This window comes from Miniopterus natalensis, chromosome 16 (genome assembly GCF_054644295.1).
Source record: "Miniopterus natalensis isolate mMinNat1 chromosome 16, mMinNat1.hap1, whole genome shotgun sequence".
Classification (NCBI taxonomy): Eukaryota; Metazoa; Chordata; class Mammalia; order Chiroptera; family Miniopteridae; genus Miniopterus; species Miniopterus natalensis.
In genome coordinates, this window is record NC_142096.1 from 25326177 (window position 1) to 25354037 (window position 27861).

The 27861-nt window shown below is 36.3% G+C and overlaps 1 protein-coding gene across 5 annotated transcripts in view; it reads left to right on the forward strand.

Annotated features, from left to right (window-relative positions):
* The window catches only part of C16H8orf34 (chromosome 16 C8orf34 homolog), a 522081-nt gene that overhangs the window by 186589 nt on the left and 307631 nt on the right, over positions 1-27861 (forward strand). For all 5 annotated transcript variants that reach the window (XR_015715789.1, XR_015715790.1, XR_015715791.1 and 2 more), the window contains exons 11-12: positions 16197-16244; positions 26678-26771. Coding sequence is in view for 2 of the 5 variants with exons in the window: in XM_087825423.1 (XP_087681549.1) it covers positions 16197-16244; positions 26678-26771 (142 nt within the window). In the remaining 3 variants the exon portion in view is untranslated. The remainder of the gene's footprint in view (positions 1-16196; positions 16245-26677; positions 26772-27861) is intronic.

Below are 27861 nucleotides of genomic sequence, written 5' to 3' on the forward strand. Positions count from 1 at the left end.
ACACGTTCTCTTAGATACAGCAAATGATTACTGTTTTGTAAAAAATGAGCAACCTTGGATCATGTAGATGTGCTTGTGAGCACTGAATATGAAATATAATACACTATTATATTTATTATATGTACACAGCTTTGTTAATTAACTGAGATCTATTTATTAAGCTAATAATATGGTCGCTTCCACCACACTCATTGCCTAAAACCTCATAGAAGAAAATTGGAAAGTGAAATGGTTTTAGCCCTAAAGACATTCTGGTTCTCTTAGGAAGATTATCCAAATGTACCAAGATGAAAACCATTAAGTAAACTGTATGATAACAGATTATATACATAATGTCACGCTAGAGTTAGGAAAGCTTTGCTAGATAGGTTGGATGAGCTAGATAAGATTGCAAGGGAGAAATGAACTTGGTCTTCTTGCCAAATAAGTCATTTTTGATCCTTTCCTTCCCTGATTGCCTTAGTATGTCTTTCCATCTCTGCAAAGCAAACAAAGAAGATAGAAAACTGAGTTTCAGGTACATTTTAGATGACCCTCTTCAGAAATTTGAGGATATATTTTACCTATGTCTCAAACAGGCCCTGTCCAACAAATTATAATTTGAAAAACATTTTTTTTTTTTTAGGAATGTGGTTTTTAAAATGATAAAGAGGATTTTGATGTGTGAATAACATGCTCCACATTGTTGAAATTGACTAGTAACTTTGATCTGTCATGCATGGCCCCTATGTGACATTTCTTGGTGTGTGTTCTGGTCCTGGCGAGAAACAGTCACTGCCAGCGGTGCCAAGCCCTTTCCGTGGCTGCTGGAGGGCAAGTCATGCTCTAGTCAGGATCTGGAAGCTCTGAGAATGAGCCTCCACATTCCGTGCAGGTTCCCATTTCTGTGGTTGATGGCTTGCACTTGGTTTCCATGTTCTTTCAAGCAATTCTGTGCATGTATTTACTAAAAAATCAACAACAGAAATTCACTTTTTAAAAACATGCAGGAGTAATTTGGTTAAACGAACTGATTAAAAATTACACAGCTACATGGATCATGCTATGCTGTGGGAAAAACCAAACTAATAATTCATTCTGTAAACTAATAACACGTACTGTTGACCTTAGAAATGGAAAAGTATTTCCTGAAAGTGTTACTTTTGCATTTTTTTTCTAAAGCTATTTTAAATTGTTACCTTAGTTCAAAGTGGGGAAAAGAAGCCAAAACCTGCTACCAGGAGGAAAGTTGACAAGTATGTTCTTTCATGATTACTTTGTATTAAGGCGTAAAATTTCTTTTCTATGTAAACAGGGCTTTTAAGAATCTCGAAAGGAATGTTAAACAACAGGTGAAGGTTGAAACCTTGAGGCCAAAGAAGACATTAAGTAAACTTAACCCACCCAAATTACCCTGGGATTTGAATAAATCTAGCCTGGAAAAGAGTACCCGAGGCTCTCCTGGTCACAGTGAATTAATGTCTAAGTTAACTGAAGCTGTACTATTTGCAAGGAGAACTTCTGAGATTTTTAAGAAGACAGAAAGGCAAAGACAACTCTAATAGACTCTACCTTTGAAATTCTAATTTTGGAACTTTTAAAGGGATATGAATGCCATAGTCTACCAATCATGGAAAAAGTACACCGAGATTTGTTTACATAAAATATCCACTGTTACATGAAAACCAAGGTAGACCAGATTTCTCAAGGCAACTACACTGTATATATCTATGTAATTTGCCTAGCTATAGGATAGGCACATCAAAACATTTTTTAATGGCTACTTAATCTTTAGTTAATAAATAATACGTTAATATATTTTTCTGTATTCAAAATCTTCTTGGAAATGAGGAAATCTTCTTAAACTCATAGGAAATTCCTAAACCTATAAAGCTGAACATTTTATAGCACAACTGAAATGCATATTTTGGTGGTTTATTCTGATAAAATAGTGTGTGCTATGCCATTATAAATATTCACATCATTTCAAATGTCTTTCTTCTTATAGTAAATATTTCTCACCAGGCATGTAGACAGGATGTTTCTAGAAGATAACAGGATCACTCAGGGTAACTGGCTTCACAATCGAGCCCAAGTTCAACCCTGGAAGAACTGCCATGATTTCGCTGTCAAGGGAAAATTTTTTTCCCTGATTTGTGAGGTTTCCTGTTGAAAGTCTTCCTGACACTGAAAATACTAAATCTTCTGTAACTCCCTATGGATTCCAGCAGAAGAAACTGGCATAATGGCAGTGTTAGTAATAACAGTAATAGAATAATAAGCCGTCATTATAATGAGAGTTGCCTTTATATATTGAAAATGTATTATTTGCTAGTGACTGCACTGTGTTCTTTACAGGTAATATCCTATAAAAATCTTTGTATGTGATAGGCATTGTTATGCCAGTTTCACAGCTGTAGAAACTGTTGTCAGCAGGCTCAGTAATTTCTCAGCACCATTAGGGAGTAGCAGAGCCAGCTTTGACACATTCCCTCAAGGTTCCACAGCCCACACTTTTAATTCCAAAAACTGCTGCCTGTCTCTAGATGCCCTACCACACACAATTGCCCAAGCTACCAAAAGGAAATACATCCTTGGCATCGTAAGAAGTCACTGCATGCACAAGTGAATTTGTGGCTAAAACCTAAGAATGACTGTCCCCAGTAGATAGTATGCATGTGAGAGCTGCAAGCATCCCTGCATTCTCTGTTGGACCATCGATGTCCCTGCATTGAGTACAGTGCCCTGACACAGGGTGTGCTTGATTGGAGAAATAGGCATGTTGTGGACTCTGTTTTCCCTACATTTGTGGCCTGAAAGAGATATACTCTGATGCTATAGCCAGTTATACAGAATTAATTCCATTAGGAACTAATTTATTCTCTTTTGAAAAGCATAATTCTGCTAAATTTCAGGCCTACTATTCATGATAAATGTAGAAAATGCGCCGTTAGTTTTCTTCTCAAAAAATTATAATTTACATTAACTCATTCATTATCTCTCATATATTATTTATACATTCATATCAGTATCCCCAAATATTAGCTCAGCACCCATGCTGGGTGTTCTGCCAAATGTAAGTGTGCAGTGCTGAGGTGGGGGTGTAAGTGGGGAGATGATTTTGATTTTAAATTGAGTCTTTAAGGGTGATGAGACATCTATGCTTAATGGAAAATAATTTTATGAAGTAAGGAAATTTCAATAACATCTCAGTTAAGTACCTTGCATATATTTTTTGGGTTTTGTTTGTCTTTTATGTTCAGTATGTTACTTGGAAGGTTATTAAGGAATGTTCATCTAAACAGGACTAATATGGGGGTGAATCTGCACACCACAGCACTCCAGAAATTCTATCTGTAAATAAATATTCTGATCCAGATCTTGAATAACTTAAATGGTGTTGATTGATATGATTTTGAACAGGACTAGCTTGTGTCTCTGAAAATCTGGAGTCTTCACATATGGATATGTCTTCCTGTAGATGAAAGAGAAGCCTTATTTAGTTAAATACAGTTGACAGAAGGCTTCATAGATGATTTACACATAGGGTGATCAGATGCGTACCAAGAACACTCTTCGTGAATCAAAACACATCTTCCTCCATAACGTTAAAGAAAGGGTATCTTAGCAGTGCATTTGCATTTCATAGTCAAAATGATTGTTAGAGTGGAAATGAACTTTATTTCACTTTAAAGTCTTACTGTGCAACTGATAAAAGGCAAACCTTTTTCATTATTGATTTATTATTTATTTTTGCATTTTTCTTACACTGAAGATCCTTCAAGCCAACTTCTAAAATGATAATTAAACCTGTACTGTCAGTAAGGAAGTTCTGTAACTTCTGAGTCCCTGCACATTTCCTACTAACAGGCTATGGAAGCAGGCAGTGGGGCAGGGATATTTTTTAACCAGCTCACTTTGACAAGTTTGCAAGGTTAAAAATAAAAATATTGCCTGCATTGAATATTATACTGAGTCTGTGCAGTTTTTTTTCAAATTTTAAATCTAGGCCAAGCCAAATCTTATATCTGTTCCGGGAAGTTAAAACAATATACAATGTCCAGGTTGGGCATTGCTGAGCAGTTGAGCGTTGAGCTAGAATCGAGGAGATCATGGTCGATTCCCAGTCAGGGCACATGCAGGGTTGAGGACTCGATCCCCAGTCGGGGGTGTGCAGGAGGCAGCAGATCAATGACTCTCTCATCATTGATATTTCTATTTCTCTTCCTCTCTCTGAAATCAATAAAGATAAATATAAAAAAATCCCAAAACAACAATGTACAATGGATAGAATGTGGATACTGGAGTTCTACAAACACAAGGTCAAATCTGGTCTTAGTGGTTTTCAGTTCTCAGACACTGGGCAATTAATATGGTCTTTCTGAACTCAGAATTTTTACTCATAAGACCAACTTTTACAGTTGCACGAAAGATGAAATGAGATCACGTATATGTTAAGTGCTAAAAATGGTAGCTACTGAGCTTCTTCACAGTTGCTCCAGGTTGTCCTGGGCTCTTGAATTGAAATAGTCCAAGAGTTCCATTCAATCAGTTGGCAGATATTTGCAGCATGTCTGTTGGATGCCAAGCGCTCTGAGCCCCGGGAACACAACTGTGATGAGGCTTAGCCTTGGTTCTTCAGGGGTTTCCAGTTGACGGAGGTCATGAAATGATGCTCACTTTGGCAGGCCTAGGATGCCCACTGTGATGGCGATAGGGAGTCACAAAAGCAAAGCTGCTCATTTTTTATTTTTGTTTTTGTTTTTAAATTATCTCTTATACAAACAGCAAAACTAGCCTTTTCCCCCCACGTGGACTTCGTTGTTGTTTTTTTTTCTTTTTTTCTGTTGCCTCAGTGGTTTTTACTAACCCTACTCTTTGTATTTCCAAATTCCCAACTACACTGGAGTCTGGAGGGTAACACAGGATGACTCTTTTATAAAGTTGAATTCAAGCCATGTTCCTTAGTCAGCAGTTGGTTCACTGCTGGGACTATCAGGCCAAATATCCTCTCCGGAAACAAGTGATATATGAACATATTTACGTTGGTTCTGAGAAATCGGGGAGTATAGCATCATTATTAAGAACTATCTATCTTTAATTGAGCCTTTTCAAGTCTTGCTAACTTGATTCCAAAGTCAGGCAGGAAGAGTTACGAGGGACCCTGGCGGCCCGCCGTCCGCGTGGGAACCCGAGTGCCTTTCGGAACCGCGTGTCTGCAGCCGGCAGCAGGGATGCAGGGCGGCAGCCTTCAAACCCCTTTCACCTCCTGGCACAAGCAAACCAGTTCCTAAGATTCTGTGGCACACCAAAGAACGTAGTATATTTTTTTGCTGACCTGACAAAAAATAGGTATAATTTTGATTCATTCACACTGGACAGCTGTTGTTGTGCTGGCTGTTGTCATTTTTTTATTTGACAGTCTAAGGGAAGGAGGTCAGTGCCCCTGACTAAATAGTCAGGTCTTGCATGTTTTAAAAATTCTTGCGGCACACCGGGTGAAAATCACCGATGTAGAGCATGCTAATTATTCTTAGACTTACTTTCCTGCTCTGTTCTTATAGGTTTACCTATTTAAATAGTGGATTCTATTTAATAGGTAGGCTTTCTTACCAAATGGTAATGACTTTCCTCAAAGGTTGGAAGTTGTTCTAAACTCAGCAGTGAAGGCTATCGGGCTTACATTTACTTCCCTGTGACTATTCCTAGTAACCTTGGCCTGGCTGTGACCTGGCTGTCATTCCATACAATAATGACAAAAATAAAACTAATTATTTTTGCTTTAACTATTTGCATTTCCAAAAGCTGGAGCTTTTGATGAAAGCACTATTTAAAAATTTCTATATAGACACTCATACATACATATACACACATACATCTAAGCCATCCTAACAAATGTTTGCACATATATATCTAAATTCACACTTTTTCACCCATTATATATATGTATCCATTTTACTTAAGGGAAGAAAAAAAATATTTAATTATCAATCTAATTTAAAGTTAACATCTAGTAACCTTATTAGAGGGTACTTCATCTTCATTCATATGAAAACAACCACAGAGGATCTAGCTTTTCTTCTTCTAGAGGGAGTGAAAATTAGAAAAAATCGAATTTTGAATTTTCTTTTCCCCCCACCTCTGTCTCATTACCCTTATTGCTGGACTTCATAATGTGCCTGTCAGAAGTGAGAGCTCCCCCAACATTGAACTCCTAAAAGTCTCCTTGGCAGTAAAAGAATTATAGTATTTGGATAAGCACCTGCTCACATGGATTGGGTTTATTGAATATATAATACATGTGGAAATCAATAAGTAGTATCTTTATTTGACTTTTAGTGAAAAATCTAGAGACATTTATCTTGGATTTTTCTGAATGCTTTTTGTGTTGTCTGTTTACTATGGTCTGAATGTTTGTCCCCTCCAAACTTCATATGTTGAAATCCCAATACCCAATGTGATGGTATTAGGAGATGAAGACTTTGGGAGGTAATCAGGTCATGAGGTGTAACCCTTATGAATGGGACTCATGCTTTTATAAAAGAGAGCCAAGGGAGCTCCGTTGCCCTTCCACCATGTAAGGATACCGCTAGAAATCTGCAACCCAAAACAGGGTCCTCACCTGACCGTGCTGGCACCCTGATCTTAGACTTCCGGCCTCAAGAACTGTGAGATGTAAATATTTGTTTTTTTATAAGCCACACAGCCTGTGGTATTTTCCTATAGCAGCCTGAATGAACTAAGATGCTTGAATGTATGCATTTGTTTTAAACCTGTTGAATTTTTAAATAAGATTTTGAGAGAATTGACAGATAAAACTAGTCTTAGAAAATGATTTGGAATAGCATTGAAACAATATGCTATACAGTGGTACCTCGGTTTTCAAATGTACTCTGTTCTGGAAGACCATTTGAGTTCTGAAAAGTTAAAAAACCGAGGGATTGACAGCTGACAGCTAGACCTCAGGATCTTGCCCTCAGCAGAAGCCGTGTGGCATGTTCGACTTCCAAAGCATGTTAAAAAACCGAAGCATTTCCTTCTGGGTTTACAGTGTTCATAAACTGAAATATTCGTCAACGGAGACATTCAAAAACCAAGGTACCACTGTGCTGACCTTCTAGGTTTAGTGCATTCATTCATTCAGCAAACATTTATTGAGCATCTTCTATTGTAAACCACTCTGTGAAATACTGGGGATCTGGAAATGAAAGATTTACTTCTTGCCATTAAAGAGCTTACAGTGTGATGGGAAGGGCAGCGCAGTGAACAGATGTTGGTGAGAGCCCAGAAACGCTCTGACAGATATATACATAGCACGCACATGGGAGGAGGAGGCATCTAGTGTAGTCTGCAGGGTGAAAAGTGATCAAAGACAGCTTCCAGGAGAAGGTGGTCTCTGGGTTGATGGCTTAGTGAGTTACTGGGAAGGTTCACTAACACGGAGGGAGAGAAAAGCCTGCCTGGGAGCCCACATGTAGTTAAGCACAGCTGGAGAATTAGATGGAGAAAGGGGGTGGGGAGAGTGAAGGCTATGATGTTGGAGTTCTGGGTCATCATCAAAGTAGGAGCAATTTATTGAGTGCCTAGCACTGTAATTTATAGATATTAACCCTATTCTTTTTATTGAAAGCATTCATATTCTTTTTATTCTTTCCACAACTGAAGAAGGAAAAGCTTGGGAGTCTAAGTGACTTGACCCAGAGGCCACATGCCTAATGAGTAACACACAAAAATAGATTCAGACCCAATCTTGTCTCCAAAGTCAATGCTTTTTCTAATGGTTTGGGGGCTTGGCTTTCCAGGAGTGTTGAATGACATGTTTACATCCTGTAAGCCTTGAAGAGACACTAAAGACTCCAACATTTGCCCTTACTTCCGCCTCATGGCAGAAACAAACTAATTTATCTGGGTATGGAGTTTTCACAATATTATTAATTAAATCCCTATAAGAACCTAACACAAGCTTTGATGATTAATAAAAGTTGTTTTTTTCTTTAAGTTACTTTCCATGTATTTGAATGGGTTCATTTTCCACAATACTAATTTACATTCAAGTTTAGTATAAATAATGTGTTGGGGTGGCCCTGGACTAGCAAAACTGAGAAGTAGAAAATAACAACATAAGGTAACTGACAGAGAACTGGATTAGGAGTCCATGCAGGGGCTAAAATCAACCTCTGTCACAGTTTAAGCATTCGATTTGACTAATACAGTGGTTGATTTCATTCTCTGACTTCTAGAAAGTTCATAGGCTTCAAGACCGTAGGATTCAAAACTCAACTCTTCTTTGGTATTTTCTTGGTCTCAGTTTCCTCATTTGTAAAATAGAGATAATTGTTTCACAGAAATAGTGTGAGGATTGAGTACAGTGGACCTGTGCTGGATCTATAGCAGCTACTAGATATAGGTCACATTTCTAAGAGTAGGAAATTTCACAGAAGAATTTTTGTGTGGGAAGAATATAGGGCAACTTCTTCCTCAACAAGGAACTCCTTCGATAGCCCACTGCCTGCTCTTGCTCCCAAGGTTTCAGGCAGCCACTCTTTCCTGAAACTTCCTGTTCCCATCCTTATTTTATTACTGCTCTAGAACAATAATGCCTCCTTGTTTTGAGGGAAAATCTATCTACATGAAACTTTCAGCTATATGCCTTAATTTTGCTCTGTGAAACAGGAAAGAACTCCAATTTTCTCTCCATCTTTGAAATCTTCAGTTAAATGTCTCAATCACTCTCTTCTTTGCCCTTCTGATAAAAAATGAGCAACTTCTTTAATTATACCTTATGTGACCTGACCTTCTATCTAGACCTATGTTTTAATCACTTCTCCTTCCAACACACCAAACCAAACTGAGGCACAGTACTCGAACCTGATCAGCACTGTACAATTCAGCTATTAACAATGTACAGGAGTTGATTGTGCTTTTATAACGATGCCTACTATTGGAATAGCTTTTTCAGTAATTTCCACTGCACTACTATTGTAATTACCTAAAGTTTTCCTCTTATTTTTTTTATATGAATTGCTATCTAGCTTTGTTTCTTTAATTCTATAGTTATGTAATTTTTTAAAACAGAGTAGAGTATTTTGCAATTAATTTCATTGGATTAGTTTCAGATTCTTGAAAAATTTGAAAATGTATTAGTGTGCATTGTTTTATCTCATTTGCTGATGAAACTCTTTCTTGTCTATAGAAAAGACAAGAAATTTGCCTCCACTCATCTCTTTGGCTGGGGCACACTGTGCATGATTGTATGTGGAGGTCAGCCCTGAATCTGGTACGCAGCCAAATGAGTCATTACAGAGTCTCCCAATATTCAAAGGCAAAAAACTCTGGGTGGCAAGTGCCTTGATTAGCTTGATTTGTGTTGTATCTGGGCTTCAAAAATGCATTCTACAAAAGTAAAGAGAACTATTTCCCATGAGACTTGTTATCTTTAAAAATATTGAGACTGCCTTTTCATGAATTGGCTTTATTAAATTGATATGTTTAACTAACTGGCAGTGACCATAAGATGAGTTACACTTAACTTTTAACCTGCAATGTTGCTACAAATTTGAGACAGGGCTAAATAGTTTGGCTCTGAAGCTCATTGTCAAAAAGTATCCAGGATTTCAAGTGTTTATCGCAATTAACATTGAGATTGTGTAAAATTAGGCTACACATGTTATAAGAATTATTTTTTTCTCTTGAAATTTTTGCCTTTTAGATTCCCAGACCTGGCAGGCAATCTTTTTGGCTCTTCTGCTTCTGATCCTAGCTGTTTTCGCAAAATGCAAACACATGCAAAAACATTGTAATAAACCTCAATGCTCAGTCATGTTCAGTACGACTTCAAAAGATGTTTGCTTTGAACTTGGTTCTAAAGATGGGCATACCTTCATGAGAATGGAAGATATCTTCTTACAATCTATGATGTGGTTTGGCCCTTTCAAGGGCCCCAAAGTAAGCTTTGTTCTGTAAGGCACATTAAATTCACTCTTGGACTGAGAATTAACATAGAAATTTCCTTCTATAGAACATCTTGGGGCTCTAGTCTCCAAAGGGGCTAGGGTTTTAGACCACAAAGGAAAAACTGCTCTGCATCAAAGAGACTTGGAACGTCATCATGAGCTCTGTGCCCTGTCTTAGTTTTAATGAAGCATTTGGGTTGTGGTTGGTGAGGTGTTGGGTGTCGGGTGATCTGTATAATCTCTGATATCACTGTGTAGTTTACAAAAACATGAGACTAGGCTGAAGGGGTGTAGTATGCCCTAGAGTTAGCAGAGTTTAATTGCAAAGATACCTTCTAAGAACAGGCCCTTCCACATCCTTTCTTACTTTGTTTCCTTTCTAAGTTTCATCCAGCTTCTCTAATAATCACACTGCAAAACACTCTACCTGTCCTAGAGAGAACCTTTGCCTTTGATCTCACCTAAGATAGACCATCTCAGCTGGTGGGACTGAAGGTCTCTCTTTGATGGACAGTTTTATTGGCGCTCACTCCTTTATTGTTATTCTTATATTCTATTGGTAGTTTATTTTTGTTCATCTGTAGTTTGGGGCTGTTATCCAACTCAGAACATAGTCAATTTCTTAAATGTCTTTCTCTAGTTCATATTTGGATGGTAGTTTCTGTGGATTCTAAGTAGATCTAAAATATGACTTCTTGCTACTAAAATCTCCCTGATTTTGTCATTCCTACAATATTCAAAACATTTACACAAAGCCTTTGTCTTTCTATGCTTCTAACCATATTTTCTACTACATTTTGATTATTCAGGACCTTAAATTAGAAATGTGTGCCTTTCGTAATAACCTTCATTCATTCAATAAATATTTTGGAGTGACTCTTAGATGCCAAGCCCTGTGCTAAGTATTAGAGACAGTAAAGAGTAGACATGTCTATAATCAGAGAGCTTCTGTGGTAATCTTAGACCAGTCCAAGGCTATGCCCCTCTGCATGGGATGAGAAGTCCCTTGGGTCAGCGGGGCATATCCACTTGGAGCCTGACCATGTGGTATGTACCAGGATCCTGGAATCTCCTGCCCAAATGATCACTAGCCTGCTTCCTGGACCTGCCTGGGGCTTTTTCCCTAGTCTATCCTTCCTGAAAGCTCAATTTTTAGACGTGATCAGTGGGCAAGAGGCAGCTGTTTTGGGAGGGTGTAAATGAGCTTGGAGAAGCTGTTGGCAATAGCTACACCTATGCTCACAAAGCCACTTGTGGTGCAGTGTGGGCTGGGGTAGGAGAGGGGCAAGGATGTGGGGTTGGGGTCAGCACTGACTTCCTATTCTCCCTTTTCTACCAAGTTATGGTGTAGAACTAGAAGGAATACAACATTCTGAATTTTAAGATGGTCTGTCAAGTCTGATTGACAGTCATAATGTGTTTTGTGTCAGAGTTGGTTGGCAATGTGGATCTCTGTTGACCTCTTCCCTCAGGCCCCGCAAATGGTAAGGGTAGGTCTTTGGAGTGAACAATATGGTTGAGACTATGTCAGGCCAAGGCAGTCAGCGTGGCAAATGCTATAATTGTTGGAAGTAATGGATACACGTGGTGGGGTGGGATGGGGGCAATGCTAGCACGCGGGTTAGGGAAGTCTTCCTGGAACCACTGGCACTGAACCTAGACTTGCCAAGAGTAGAATCTTACTAGAGGACACCGGCCAGATGGCATGAAATGCACAGAGCAGTGGGTAGAGGAGGGAAGGAGGGACAGAAGGAAGGATGAAAGGATACAGAGAGATAGAGCTGCTGACTACTGGGGGACCTGGAGTTTATTCAGTATCACTGGAGTATGGGGGAGGGTCTTGAGTTGAAGGATAGATGGTCAGAAACAAAGTCTGTTACAGATACAGTCTTACTCCATTTTCTCAATTTCTCTTGACTTGTGTCATTCACTTCTTTGCAGTCCTGATGTCCCAGGCTTTTGAAAGTCCCCTTTATCTTACCCTCAGTCTACCTTTCAAACTTTACCCATGAATTTACTGCTGAAAACTTATTTGTATGTGAAACCATTCAATAATTACCTGTCATTGAAAGTGCAAGATTATTTTAATGAGTGACACAAAAATAAGAATAGATAAATTAAAAAGTGGCATCTGATTTTCCCACATTCAGATCCCCCTAAAGGCTGTATTCTTAAAGAAATAAGCATATCTCTAATTTTCCTGCCTTATACAGTATAGGGTTGATTTTCTGTCTTTCATTCACTGGAATTCTGCTAAAACTGATACTAATACTTTCTATCCTGATTAATCATGATGACAGCCAGGGTTTTAGTCTCATCTTCTATGCTCCAAAGACATTATTTTATTTAATCATCACAGTAAACCATGAGGCACATGGTGTTATAACCATTTACAGATGAGGAAATTGAGACCCAGGGAAGTTATGTAACTTGCCCAGTGCACATGCACATGAGCATTAGTGGTAGAACTGAGGTATGAACACATATTTGCTTCATTCCAAAGCCTGCACTCTTGCCTTTCTAGGACATCAACACCTTTTGCCACCTTCTGACAGTACACAGAACCCAGGCCAAGTCTTAGTGCTGTGCCCAGCCCATGTTAAGCAGAAGAAATACTGTACATAAACACAGGTGGTGAGTTTGGACTCAATAGTGGAAAATGCCTTTTGGAATTATCCTAGAAACGGGGAAAAGTTCAGAGTTAGTAATTGTGATACTTTTAGTAAGTTAAAGACCCCCTTGTCTTCCCCTCTAAGTTACCTCACTTACTTATTTGGAAGTCACCTTTTTTTTCTTGGAAAATTGATTATATTTCTACACATTTCCCCCACACAAGTCACAACTCTACTAGTGACACTGTTTACGGCATCAGCTGCCAAGTTTGTGACAGGCTAGATCATTTTAATTTATGCATTTTGTTTATTTGGTTTGAACCATTTAAGGAATCAATTAAAAAATTAAAAATTAGCCCCTTCAAATAAATGTGTTAAAGATTAAAAATATACCTTTGAACCGAAATGTGCTTCTGCATTATACTGCCTACATTTATTTACATTTACAAGTCAGTGAAAAACAATTTTTCGTACAAAGTTTAAATTATTCTATAGCTCATTATTGTGTATTAAATAATGCAAAGGCGTCTCACATGTGAAACTGGCCTTTTTTGTTGTTGAATTAAAAACTCAGAGACATATGTTAACAGAAACAAACAAAAAATCATTTGTGTCCATGCATCTATTAGAGAAATGTCTCCCTCAGTGTAGAGAAATGTCTAGTACTATTACTTATCTAAAGAATCAATCATTTTTTCAAATTAAGGAAGCATGGGCTGTGAACAGGAGAGACATAAAAGCCTTGGTATTTCATGAGCATGGGGCATATCAGTTTCCTGCACGCTCCCATCTGAGTCAAGTTCAGGAAGCTGGTCACCTTAGCCATTCAGCCATTTTGCAAAGACACAGGTTAATTTAATTTTAAAAGAATACATTGTATGTTTGGTTTAAATTATAAGGCTGACATTCATATTTCACTGACCTTGGAGAATTTATGCAGGTACTTTACAAATTCCAAAGTGACATCTATTGATTTTTTTAAAAGCTTAATGGAAGAGAATTTAAAGGCTTAATTATTTCAAATGGTAAAAATAAAAATCTTCAACTGATTTTTATGAGGTCATTGTTATAATTAGGTTAGCTTAAGATTCAATCAGAATGATAAGAGTGTCCTTTAACTACTTTTCTAGAGGTATAACTAGTCATTACCTCTTTACATAGACCAAAAGATTTGGATCAGTGATGGATTAGAAATGTGACCATGGAGATGTAGCCAACAATAGACAGAGCGTTATAAAATTTCACTCTAATTTTTCAAGAGTTTCATTTGGACCTTACATGTATGCCTGTAACAATATAGTTAACATTAGAAATGGTTATCAGTTTACTTTTAAATATATTTTTTTACAAATAAAACACAAATATAGAAAAATCCCCCAAGTCAAATGTTTGGCTTAATCACATATTATGATGAGAGCACTACGTAGGTCAAGAAGTAGACCTTGGCTGACCATTGAGAAGTGTCTTCTGTATGCTGTGTCCCAATCACAACCTCTGCCTCTTCCCACAAATAACTAGTCTGACTTTTATAATAATGAACACCTTGCATTTTAAAAGTAGCGTTGTCACCCATATATGCATCCCTTGACACTATTGTTAACATCGCCAACTTTTGAAGGTTAGATATGTCCTTAAGTCTCTTTTAATCTATAGATTCCTCTTCTATTTCTTGCATTTTCTTATAATTTATCTGTTAAAGAACCCTGCCCCTTGACCTGTAGAGTTTTCCACAGCCTAAATTATGCTAATTTCATATTCTTGGTGCAATTCAACATGTTCTTCAGTTCTTAATATTTTCCTGAAAATTTTCTGGAAACTGGATAAAGCCACAATAAAAGGAGACACATAATATCTCGTTTCTCATTTTATCATCTTAGCAGTCATTGATGCTTAATGCTAATAACTGTTTATTCACTGGTAGTTGCCAAGTGGTGATATTTGAATTCTATGATTTATTTTGTATTTGTTTGTTGGAATATTTGTGTTAAGAAACCCTTCATTTACTATTTGCTTAGCCAAGAATTCAGTTCTCATAAGAAAGGCAGGATAAATACCAGGACTTGAGAAGCAAAAACTAATAACAATTTTTGCCCTCCAATATCTTTAGAGTTAATGGGGAAAAGAGCAAGTAAGCAGTGATTACAATAGAGCGTGATACGTATTTTGAGAAAGGTGTGTGCAGTGTCAAAGGAAAACAGGGCCGAGTGGCACACAGAGGAGGCAGGGAACCAGTAGGTGGGTGGGGCAGTAGAGACACCCACATTTATTTACAAAACAATAATACTGCGCTTTACAGTGTCTAACTCTTTGAAGTTTTTGGCACTCTTTTACATTCCCAGTCTCAGAGGAACCACACTCTGTGGTTCTGCTTTCTATACTTTCTGTATGAGGGAACTCAGCTCCAGAAGAAAGTTGTGACTCTTCAAGGCCTTATGGCTGATAATGTGTTGTGGGGCCACATCAACCCATTTTAGAAAGAATGAATACTACATTTTTTACATAATAATAGTGAAATGGTATTAATAATTGACATGATAAGTTAATCAACACATTTCAGAGAAGACACACATAACTAGTACAATGAATTTTTCAAGGCCAAATGGATTTTTCTATAGTCAATTGACCAATGATATATACCTTAATCTAATTTTTAAGTCAATGCAATTCAAATTTTTATTTCCAGAAGGTAAAGAGGGTTAGAGTGGAATCCAGTCCAGAAATACCCTGCATAGCTCCTTTACTTTAAACCCTTAATTCAGCACGTCTCAGCATTTTTCAACTCATGTGTTAAATCGAGGATGGCTTACCTCAAGTCATAGTGAGAAGCCAATCAAATGAAATAATATATGTGAAAGTTCTTGAAAAACTAAAAAGGACAACCCTCGAAGAGTTAGAAACAAATGTAAGCTTATTCACACTTATTTAGTTATCTTTTAAACACATATGGTGTCCTAGAATTTATCATTTCAGTGTATCTCAGAATTTATTTCCAAATATCTCTGGCATGTAGGATAAAAATTGATCCAAACTAACAAGTTGTTTGACAGTTTTGATCACCAGTGTTTGGATGAGTTTGTGATATATGTTTAATTTGTTTTAAATGTCAGTGATTTGAACTTCAGTGGTTACTATCGTTCAATGAAGTGCTAGTGCAAGGCAAAAGTCATGGAGAATTAACTAATAACATATAAAGTGAGAAAGGCTTTATATAAACATTTGGGAAAAGGCAGGTTAATGACCTGTACTCTTTCCTAAAAATATTCTTAAGTCCATATATTAGATCCTCAAACACATTTATAGAATACAGAATCAGTGACTTTTTTCTTAATCTTATTGCAAGAGGACATTTACAAAATTAATAACAAAGCTTTATACTACTCATTTAGCATCCCATCCCAAGATTTAGTTAGCTACTCTAGGTGGTTATATGTTTATGTGACCTAAAATTACTTAAACATATACTGTTGCCTTGGGGAAAAAAATCTCCTTCGTAGCAAGAAGGTGCCCACCTGATGATCCCACAAGCATCAGCTGAGATGCTGGGGAATAGTAAGGCTTTGGTGTTCTCCCAGCTTTCTCTCTTCTCCATGACTCTCTTCTTTCATCCTTTCTCCTCCTGACTTTGTCAACCTCTCTTCCTCTTTGCCTCTAGGGAGAAGCCCCCAGTGGAGGACAGTCACTGAAAAACTACATGGAAGAAGTGAGTTTTAAGGTGGTCTTCTAACATAGTCTGAAAGCAGTTTATCATCCATCATATAGGGTGAAACCCTCACGTGGACTTTCTCCATCTGCCTGAAGGGTTTCCCGTCTATGCCCACTCACTGGTCATGCCCACAAAAACAAGATAACAAATCATGTTATCAAAACGTTCCTTATTGGTAGGAAGATACTGTGTATCAGTTCATCCTGAAAATGAAGGTAAAACTGCATAAGCCCAGTGCTATCATGTATTTTCACTCATAAACATTTGCCGATATCCTAGTAAATAAGAAACACATTTTATATTGGCTATGTCCAAAAAAAGACATGATCATTGATCTTATGATAAGAGCAGTCTATACCAACTGTCTTAATTTAAATGTATGGTAGATTTTTGTTGCGAAACCATTTAGACTTCTTGATTTGTTTTGGAGATATCCAAGGGTGCTCTGTGTCACATGATGTGTCTTTGTGCTGCCTGCAAATGGTATTTGGGAACTTTCAGGTAAACCAGTGCATAGAATCCATAAAACCTGATTTGAAACCAATCCACAGTAGTCACCTATTTAGCCACCTGAACTTGTTGCAGATAAAGGGAACTGGAAGACAATTTGGTGATGATGTCATAGAAGTACCAAACATTTGGTTTGAATATTGCTTCTCAACAAGCAAATCTGTTCCTCTAAATATTCTTGCATGCACAAATCCATTGAAAAGCCATTTTGATTGCCATACTAAATGTACTATGTGGTTGATTCATTTATTCAGAATATGGAACCAATACTTAAACTCACTTTTACTTCCAGATATCACTTGGAGAGAAAAACCAAAGTGCATAGCACCCCTTTAAGTCTCTAACATTTTATTTTATTCCATGCTTGTTTGGAGGTGGTTGGAGTTTTGTAAAAGGTACATGGAGAAGGGGTAACAAAGAAAAGAAAGGAAATAACCAGGCAGATGTTTTGAGTTCAGGTTAGAAAAATCAAAATACATGGGGGAAAAAATTAGAGGATTGGCGCACCAACTTTACATTTTAACATAATGACTTTGATACAGAAGTTGATTAGAATACATTCAACAATTAATGTTGCCAAGGAGAGGCAGACACTATTTTCAACATGTACACCAATAGAATCTTCTTTTAGGATTCTGTGGTTGCTCAAGCTCTTGGCTCAGCATTCCCCACTTTCTGGTAGGGTCTGGGGGGGGGCCACCTCCACAAGAAGGGTGCTGATGCCCCTGTGTCCTGCGTGGGTCTAGCACTGTAGAGGAAGGGGAGCATTGAGGTGCCGATACAGGAAATGGGCTGCATACGGATGATAGAACTTAAAGTATCTTATTCTAATTTTGCAATTCTAATCCAAAAAACAAATCCTTCTTTTCCTCATGATTACGAATGTGCGATCTAAATATACATGGTGTGCGCACAACATGTAAATACTTAATGTGACAAAAAGACTGAGAGACTGTTCCTCCTCAGTGTGGTCCTCTGACTAACTAGCAGCATCGTCATCACCTGGGGGCTTATAAAAATGCAAAATCTCAGGACTTACACCAGATCCAAAGAATCAAAATCTACATTCTAATAAGATCCTCATGTGATTCATAAACACCCTAAAGTTTGTGGACATAGCCCTAAAGTGTTCTTTCCAATGTTATTTCTAGACAGTAACTTCATACATCATGGAAAAAGATCAGTTTTATAGAATATAGGTAGAGGAAACTTTTATTAATAAATTTATGAGTTTTGTTTATTCATCTACTCTGAGGGACAATATTTTTGGTTGATTGGGGGTATAAAATCTCTGTAGCTTATGAGATTCATTACTGACCCACAGTTTGAATTTACAAGTATGTGCGAACTGCCCAAGGTAAGCCTTGCCTTTCTTAGGGGTTCAGTTTCACAGTGTTTTTATCTAATGTTGGTGGGTATTTAGCTTCTAGCTCTTTTTAAAATCAATAAATAGCCATCTTTTACAGTAAACTGTAAGTTTGATGTTAGTGAACTATTGACTCATTTAAAGTTTTTTTTGCAGACATTAATTCATTAGGTCTTTAAAAAATATACTCAAACTCTTCTTTATTGTGAACAAGTTAAAAATGTGAGGCAAAAATTGATAGTTTTTATTTTTTCTCACTTATGCTCTTATTTCACTTTTGCCTTCTTTCTTCATATTCCTAAAATCAGCAAACAATAAGGAACAGTATTTATATATGTTAGAAGCATTGAAGTTAAAACTGAGCTAGCAAACATTTGCTTTTATTTAGTATACACTAAAACTCAAATAAACCATAGTGTTTACATTTTTAATATATTTAACATTTCTTGCTAAAGTTTGAACAACTCTTTGCAGATCAAAGTCTGTTTTTTTTTATTTATTTAGTCTTATAATTAGACAGAATCATAACCACATGAAGTTAGACAATTCTGTTTAGACCTAACTCAAAACTAAAGACACAATATGGTCTTCTCAAAAAAGTAAAGCTAAACTGGAATTTCTAGCCCATATTTTCTGTTGGTTAATGTGTAACTTTTCCAGAATAGAGTTTGTATTTTTGACCAAATAAAAAAACAAGATATTTTATAATAGTCTACTTTTTCTAATGTTCAAAATTGTTCTGACAATTTTAAAAATTACATATTCTTTACTTGTTTGGCACTTAGTAACTCAAGGGAGAAATAATAATTTCACATTGCAAAAATTTTAGTTTTTGGAATCATAACATCAACATTCATTAAAATATATATATAGATAATTTAAAAGAACTTATCAAAATCAAATACTTCCAAAAGTCGTTTGTAGAGAAGTCTATTTAAAATATCATATTTCCTAGATTAATAACTAGAAAGAAGCATAGTGTATTAGTTAAAAATTCCCTAATTATTAGAGAAATATGTTAATTTAAATATGTATAAATTGGATAAGTGTTATGAAATTAAGTGGTTTGGAAGCTGTGAAGAACTAAAGACTGAAGTTAATGATTTAAAAAAGTTTTTAAGGAACAACTTAGAGCAGTTCTTCACAGCTTCCCGAAGTTATTTGGTGAAGGCTGGAGGCAACATACACAGAGTGTGCACTAGCTCAGGGTGTCGGGGGCAGCTTCACAATCTCTAAGGGCGTCAGACAGGAAAGGGAGCCTTTAAGCAGCAGACCTTTCTCAAATCTGTTGAGGTTGGTTTTGCCAGCTGTACCATCTGAACTGGAAAGGGGATCGATTCTATGCAACAAAATATCTTACAGTCACTTTTCCTGCCAATTTTGTCTCTCTTTTCCCCCTGTGTTGTATTCTGTGATTGTTACTGCAGTGAAATTCCAACTATACTTCTGAAGGAGAGTGCATGACATTATCATAAATAAGAGACAATTGATTTTTTTATCATGCGCAGGGATTTCCTTTTTAAAAATTGAAATAATTATTATTCAGTCTCCGTTTCATTGCACTTAGGAAACTAGGGAACAAGGATTTTTTTTTTTTAAAGGAAACTTTAATTTGTCACTGATATTCACTGACAATTGATGCATGTTGTTAAAGGATAACGCTTTTGTAAAAAGTTATAATCTCAATCCATTGAGATTTTGCTTCCCAGCTCAAATGAAAGTCATCTCAATTCTTACAGGTTTGGATGCTTCTTATGTTGATATTATAAAGAATAACAATCATTATTAACCAGTTTGTCCTATTAAGAGTGTTGTTATCTTTATGAAATCACCAAGAAATTTTAAACTTTTCCAATGGAGTTATTCCTCTTCATTAATTGGATTATTGTTTTTTTAATGCTATTTCTTTTTTTAATATGTTTTTACTGATTTTTAGAGAGGAAGGGAGAGGGATAGAGAGAAACATTGATGAGAAACATCTGACTGCTTCCTGCACGGCCCCTACTGGGGATTGAACTGACAACCCAGGCATGTGCCCTGACCAGGAATCGAACCAGTGACCTCTTGGTTCATGGGTCGATGCTCAACCACTGAGCCACACCGGCCGGGCCGTTAATTGGATTAGTAAACAATCCAAAAGCCTATTAGAATCTTCCTCTTCTTAATATAATATCTCTTTGGGAATAACCTGAGTTTTGTGTTACAATTCATTTCTTAAGGCCAGGATAATTTCTATCTAATAATTCCATATTAAAAAGTTATAATTATGGCTCTCATACAGATGTAAAGTGAACACTTGTCAAAGATTTATTCAATCAACTCATTAATTAATGAGTGAACCAGCAAGATGTTGCAACCAGTTCAAAGGTGATTTTACACCCTCACATACATAGTTAAATAAGGAATGTTGAAATGAAGTTGTAAATAAGTGCAAAAACTAACAACTAATTGATACCCATATGATAATTAATTGCATTTAAATGGACACAACTTGCATTCGTATGGACAAGAATTATTTGTACTACTATAAATTTTTATAAATTACATAATCGTAAAATAGCTCAAAGTCAGTGAACTGACTCAAAACCTCCATCAAATCAGATAAATGGAAGGACATACTAGAAAAATTGTCACTGGTCCAAAGTCCATGTGCCTGTCACTCTGAAAGGCCAAAATTCAAAATATTAGAGTTTGGAGCGAGGAAAGATTTATTGATCCAAGAAGGTGCCAATGGAGAAGATGGGGATGCTACCAGTTTCTCAAATTCATCTTTAGAAAGTACAGAGTTCAGGCTTCTTTTATGACAAGTGATGAGAAAATAGGAGGGGCTATTTCTGTAAAAAGTCAAACCCCAAGTAGAATTACTCTGATGATTAGTGTGTCTAAAGTAGGAGCTGTTAGCCTGAAGACCATTGAAACAATGAAGGCCTGAACAACATGGAGTGAGACACACCAAGCATTTCACTGTGTTACAAATGACTTAGTTTTCATTGACTACACCAGTGTTTCATTCATTTCAAAGCCTTTTACAACTTTATCCTACAATTTATTTTGTAATATTTTTCACAATCTACCATATTTTTTCAAACTTTATTATTGATTCCTCTCTTTTATTTTCCCAATCCTATTAGTTCAAACTCATAGCTTCCCAAACTTATCACTTCCCGTTTTAGGTTTTAATTACCCTTTTGCAATCCTCATAAGAAAGGAGCTACCAAAGTATAATTCACTAAGAAATTATGGATTTCAGCCTGATAATATAGGATATTTCAAGAACAAAAACAAAATTATTTCCAAACTTTATTCACTTAAGTATGTAAATTATATATGGAGAATTTCATTTTAATGGAAGTAGAAGCTTGATTCTTTGTCAGGAGAAGCAGTCTATTCAATGAATCTAGAATGGAGTGTAATTTTGTTTTGATTTTATATACAGCATGCTTCAGGGATCCTTATTTTATAGGGATCCTATGGTTATAGAAGCAAAATGAAAGTAATTAATCCTTTTTAAAAGATGGAAACTAATATTTTGTGCATTAATTTTATTTATAACCAAAGGGAAAGTAATATTTAATTGCCTAAATTAAAGTATCCATTGGTGAAAATTTGAGCAAAGGTGCATTTTTCTTTTTCCTAAATATATTGAAGTTTCAGGGCCACACATGACATAAATCACTGATTGATTGCATTTAAAGAATCCAAAAATAAGCTATCCTTGTGGAATAACAATACTGCTGAAGTTTATAAAGCACTTATTCTGTTAGCAGATAGAATGATATGTTGACACAAGGCTAGCAACTGCTTTCCATATGACACATGTCACCATTTCCCACCATTCCTAGTCCCTAGACATTTGCATACTTATGGTGAAAGTGTTTTGGAAAAAGAATGAATGGCATTTCTTCTAAAAGCAATCCAAAGAACTTGCTCTTGGGAATATGAAAGAGTTTGTACTATACTCAGACCCAGCTTAATATTCTTGTAGAAAAGTTTTTAAATAAGTGGGCAAAGAGGAATATGTCAGCTGTTGTTTTTAAATATATTCAAGATTTTAGCTCCTTGACCCCATCAAAAAGAATTATAAGTAGTCTGGTGGGCTGAACTTTGGACACACATTGTACTGTCTGTTGTCACTGATAAAGAAAACAGGTGCATCACTAGCTGCATTCAAGAAAAAAACCAAAGCAAAACATTTAAGCAATATATTAATAGTAATATTTGTACTATCTTTACAATTCCAGCAACTCAACATTTTAAAGTCCTTCCTAAACTACATATTTTACTGAGCTGATTGATGTTCCATCTGTATTTCATGTAATTTGCAACTAACGAAGAATAGTTGAATGGTGCTTATCTGCTCAGGAGTAAAGTCATTAAAACCAGAAACCAATGGTAGTATGAATGAATATTCTAAACTATTGTGGAAAAAAGTAATACAACAGACTTATTAATCATCTCCTCTTATGAAAACAGAATTTAGTATTTGGGCCTAAAAGCTAATTAATACCCTCCAAATTGAAAACTTTTTTTCATGATTACTTTAAAATTTTCTCATTTAAATAAAGAGCTTTAGACATTCGTGTTTGTTGTTTTGTGTTTTTTGTTTTGTTTTGTTTTGTTTTGTTTTGTTTTGTTTTGTTAATCCTTACCAGAGGATATTTTTTCCATTGATTTTAGAAAGAGTGTAAGGGAGGGGTAAGGGGAGAGAGGCAGAGAGAGAGAAACATTGATGTGAAAGAGTCACATCAATGGCTGCTTCCCATATGCACGCCAGGGACCCGCAACCCAAGTTCGATGCCCATGACCGGGAATTGAACCTACGATTTTTCGGTGTGCAGGCCATTGCTCAAACTATTGAGCCGTGCCAGCCAGGGTAGCTATTTGATTTTTACCTTATAAAACCAAAATGAATATCTTTCATAGTTCTTCAAACTTTAGAGACTACATGTTCTATTTTTTAAAAACTGAGGAATGTGATTTTTTTGTCTGTTTCATGAAAATTTTTGAGAATTGACTTCTGCTATCCTCTATACTGTTAGGGAATATTACATCTAACATTTCTCACATTTATGCTGCTTCTTTAGTAAACACTCCAAGACCAACTAATTGATAAATCCAGTAATTGATAAATTTTTTCCCTCATGTCCCTTTCCTGTCCTAAGACCCCGTCCAAGATATCATGTTACATTCGTAGTTATGGCTCCTTAGGCGCTTCTTGGTTGTGACCATTTCTCAGACTTTCTTTGTGTTTAATGACCATAGTAGTCTCGAAGAGTGCTGGTCATAGATTTTATTGATCATCCCTTAATTGAGATTTGTGCAATATTTTCCTTATGTTTAGACGGGGAGAATGTGTTTTGGGGAGGAAAACCATAGATGTAAAATTTTACTTACATCCCATCCTATCAGAAGAACATACTGTCAATAGGAATTATTGCTGTTGATGTTGACCTTAATCACCTGGCTTTAGGTAGTGTGATTAAGGTTCTCAAGTTTCTCCATTGTACAGTTAGTTCTCTTTTTGCTTTCCCTTTCCACTCTGGATTCTTTGGAAGAAAGTTGCTAAATACAGGCCACACTTAAGAAGAGGGAAATTTCTCTCCACTTCCTTAAGAAAGGAGTGTCTCCATAAATATTTGAAATCTTCCTGCACGGCATGTTGATCCGTTCATTTATTTGTTCAGTCATTTATTTTTACCAGAATGGACTCAGATATATTTATTTTATACTTTGGGCTATAACCTAATGCTATCTTATTTATTTTTCTTGCTCAAATTGTTCTAGATTTGGCCACTGAGAGATTTTTCTGTTGGCTTTCTTTATCCCTTTGATAGATCCTCATTTGTGTGTGTGTGTGTGTTAGCATTTTCTTTCTGGCACTACCAGATGCTCTACATGTCTTGTATATTTCCTGCTTCAGTCCAAGAATCAGTTATTTCTCCAAGAATATGGTTCTTTTATTGAAAAATGGTATTACGAATTAGACCTGGTGGTAGTTGTGTTCATTGCTATTGTGGTGTCATTGTGTTTAAGTCCTCTCTGCTGCCAACTCTAATACATTACACCTGGATCATTCTTGCCTTGTTTACTTGTAATATATTTAGAGTGAGAGTTTATACTATATATGTGTGTGTGTCTGTGTGTGTGTGTAGTGCTTTTAGAATTAACGTGTAGGCCCATAGAAAATAAGTAATCAACTACAGTACAGTTCTTATGTACAGTTCCTTTTGCTTTTGGTCTTACAGACTCCACTCATTTTCAGTTACTCAGGTCAGCAACTTACTCTCCCACCCCCTCCAGTGAGTGTTTCATACATTTGTAATGCATTTAGATTATTTTTTAGTATTTTGCCTTTCATCCTGTGGTCCTCCGACCTTCTAATTTGTTTTTTCATTTGCAATCATTAACATTCCCTCTATGCTGTGAAGTTCTATGGATTTTGACAAATGCTTAATGTCTTGTGTTTACCATTAAAATACCATACAGAATAGTTTCACCTCCCTAAAAGTTCCCCATGCTTTACTATTCAACTCCCTAACCCCTTCCAAAACCCTTGGAAAATTGTGCCTTTTTGAAACTCTAGATTGGGCCTAAGCATCTCCAGAAGTAGCCATTATAATCAAGGAATGGCAGATAAGGTATTTCTCTCATAAAGGAATTGATTGATTGATTGATTGATTGATTGATTGATTGATTGATTGGAGAGAGAGAAGAAGGGAGAAATAGAGAGAGAGGTTGATGTGTTGTTCCAATTATTTATGCATCCATTGTTTGATTCTTGTAAGTACCTGACTGAGAATTGAACACAGAACCTTGGCACACTGGGATGACACTCCAACCAACTGAGCTACCTGGCCAGGCCCATAAGGAATTTTTTTAAAACAGAGTACAGTTAAACATTTAATGTTTGCTGATATTGTGTTTCTTAGAGATCAGGATTTGTGAGCCTTTATTTTTAAAATTTATTTCCAGTTACAGTAGGCATAAAATATTATATTAGTTTCATGTGTACAGCATAGTGGTTAGACATTTATATGCTAAATGACCACCCTGATATGCCTAATACTCATCTGACTGTGTGAGCCATTATTTTTACCTTGCTGGTATTTACCTAAGCAAAATAAAGCAAACTATCTCAAATTGGAGGAAAAGATCATTAAAAGAGGAGGAAGATGATGAATGAATTTGAGAGGAAAAGGAGTGAATTGACAGGTCATATTGATTTTGTGTTTTTAATTTTCAAAATCTGCTTGAAAATATTTTCTTGAATCATGATTCAATGAATTTGAAATTGTTATATTTTATTCTAAATGGGGTCCATCCCCCCTTTCTCCTTCCTTTCTACCCTTCACCCTCTCCCCTTTTTTCTTCTTTACTTCCTCCTGCACAAATGTTTACTGAGTGGATATCTATTTTTTGCCAGGTACTATATAATAGATGCTGGAAACACACAGGTGAAAAGTTATCCATGTCCTCAGGGACTTTCCACATTATTTTTGAGGCAGGAAGATATGAAAGGACAATTACTATATATAGTAATTGTTCTATTGGTGCAATAGGCACATGCAGGAATAGGGGAGTAACTCTGTCTTGGAGGATCAGGGGAGGCAATAGAGATGACACCAGAATCTGAAGGAATGTTCATGTTTGAGACAGATAAATAAGTTTAGAGCATTCGAGGCAGGATGTATAACATGTGAAAACATCTTGGCAGACAGGCAGAATGACAAAATTGAGGAGCTACCACTTAATTATAGCTGGAGAAGCAGTGTCAGTTGAGGTGATTGGAGATGGGATTAGGGCAGATCAAGTGGGCCAACTATGGCTCTTGAAGGGCCTTGAGTTTAGGTCATAGCCTTGGAATAGGGAGGAGGCCATCAAGGAGAGAACAAGGGTTTGGCATTTTGGAAAACCCACTTTGGCAGGGAACTGGTGGGAAGAAATAGGGAGCATATGGAACTTGATCCTAGAAAACTTCACAGTGGGCTATTACTGCAGTTGGGATGGCAGATTATGCGGGTCTGTTCTAGGTTAGTGACAGAAGGCACGGAGCAGCAAAGAAAAACGTGAGAACTATAATAATAAAAATAAGGAAAGTGAGAAGAGGAAGGAGGTAGTGAAGCAGTCCTGCAGGGTGAAGTTGAGAATGTTCTCTAAGTCCTACTAAACTTTATTCTCATTAAGGGAATGTGAAGCCTTGATGACAAAGAGGGGCTATTTGTGCAATTTTATATTGAATATTCTATTATTATGTCCAAGAACAAGTGCCAACATTTTCACAAATATGTTAACTCAGGAAGGAACATGGTCACGATATTTTTCTTATTAAGACATTAAATCTTATTAAAAGGAAAATGCAAAATAAAAAGAGTTTAGAGTTTGTGGCATGCCTATGACATGAAAATGAATTTAAACTTAGAACTCTCCTCTGTTTTAAGGATATTTTCATTGGGGTTTGCTGGACATTTAATTCATGGAGGCTAATGGATTCACCCATTTTGGTATTCACGTTTATTCTAAGAGTTTAATCTGACATGAAATTTTTCTTTGGCAGGATGAATCTTTAAAGCAATTGCAGGTGGTTCACCAACCCTGGATTTTGCCAAGTGACACAGAAAGTGAAGGAGTGGAAGGAGAACAAGAGAAACGTGAGTAGAACCTACAATTTATTGACAAATTGCTTTTAGCCAGAGAAAATCTACAGTGAAGGTGTACCCCTTTCATAACATCAAACAAAGTCTGCAAAATTCAGACTTGATTAGGGAAAACATGCAAAGATAAGCTATACTTCAGGCATATAGATCTTGATTCAATGAGGTCATAATTGTGTTGCAGAGGACCATAAACTATCTTTCTGAAAACAGGTACAGTACCTTAAAAGGAGGAATTCTTCTTGAATACTAATATAAAATGTCCATTTGGAATGTGATCTTCTATAAATACAAAATTAGATCAATGATAACTTGTATTTTTTTAAAAATCAAAGTATGTTAGGATCAGTTCATTTTATATATGAAATTATTAGCTAAATGAGTAAAAATATAGAGCTAGCCCTTAAACAACTCAGGGGTTAGGGGCGTCAGCCCCTGTGTGGTTGAAAATTTGCATATAATTTTTGACTCCTCCAAAACTTTACTAATAGCCTAGTGTTGACTACATGCCTTACCAATAGCTTTAACAGCCGATTAACACCTATTTTGTATGTTATATGTATTAAAGGTTGTATTTTTACAATAAAGTAAACTAAATAAGAGAAAATGTTATTAAGAAAATCATAAGAGAAAATACTTTTACAGTATTTACTGAAAAACCCCCGCATAAGTGGACCTGTGCAGTTCAAACTCATGTTGTTCAAGGCTTGACTGTCTATAGAAACTGTTCTAAGTTCACAAAACAAATTAGTACTACAGTACTTAAGACAGAATCTATAGCTCTTGATTTAAGTGGCTGGATTATAATCATAACAAAGAACGGGTTACTATAATTTGGCATGACTTGGTGTATGCTCTCCAGGGCTGTGCTGATATTGTTAGATGTATGGGTTCAGCACTCTAGATGAGAGGTTAGTGTCTGAATTATATAGAAAAAACATCAATTTTTAAAATAATAACTATCAAAATTTACTTTTTTTTTTTTACCAATCGTAGCCAGCAGAGAAAAATAAAGATTGTAAGTGATAATGTAACACTTGTGATCATTGGTGTGAAGTGATTAATTAACAATTCTCCTGAACCATAG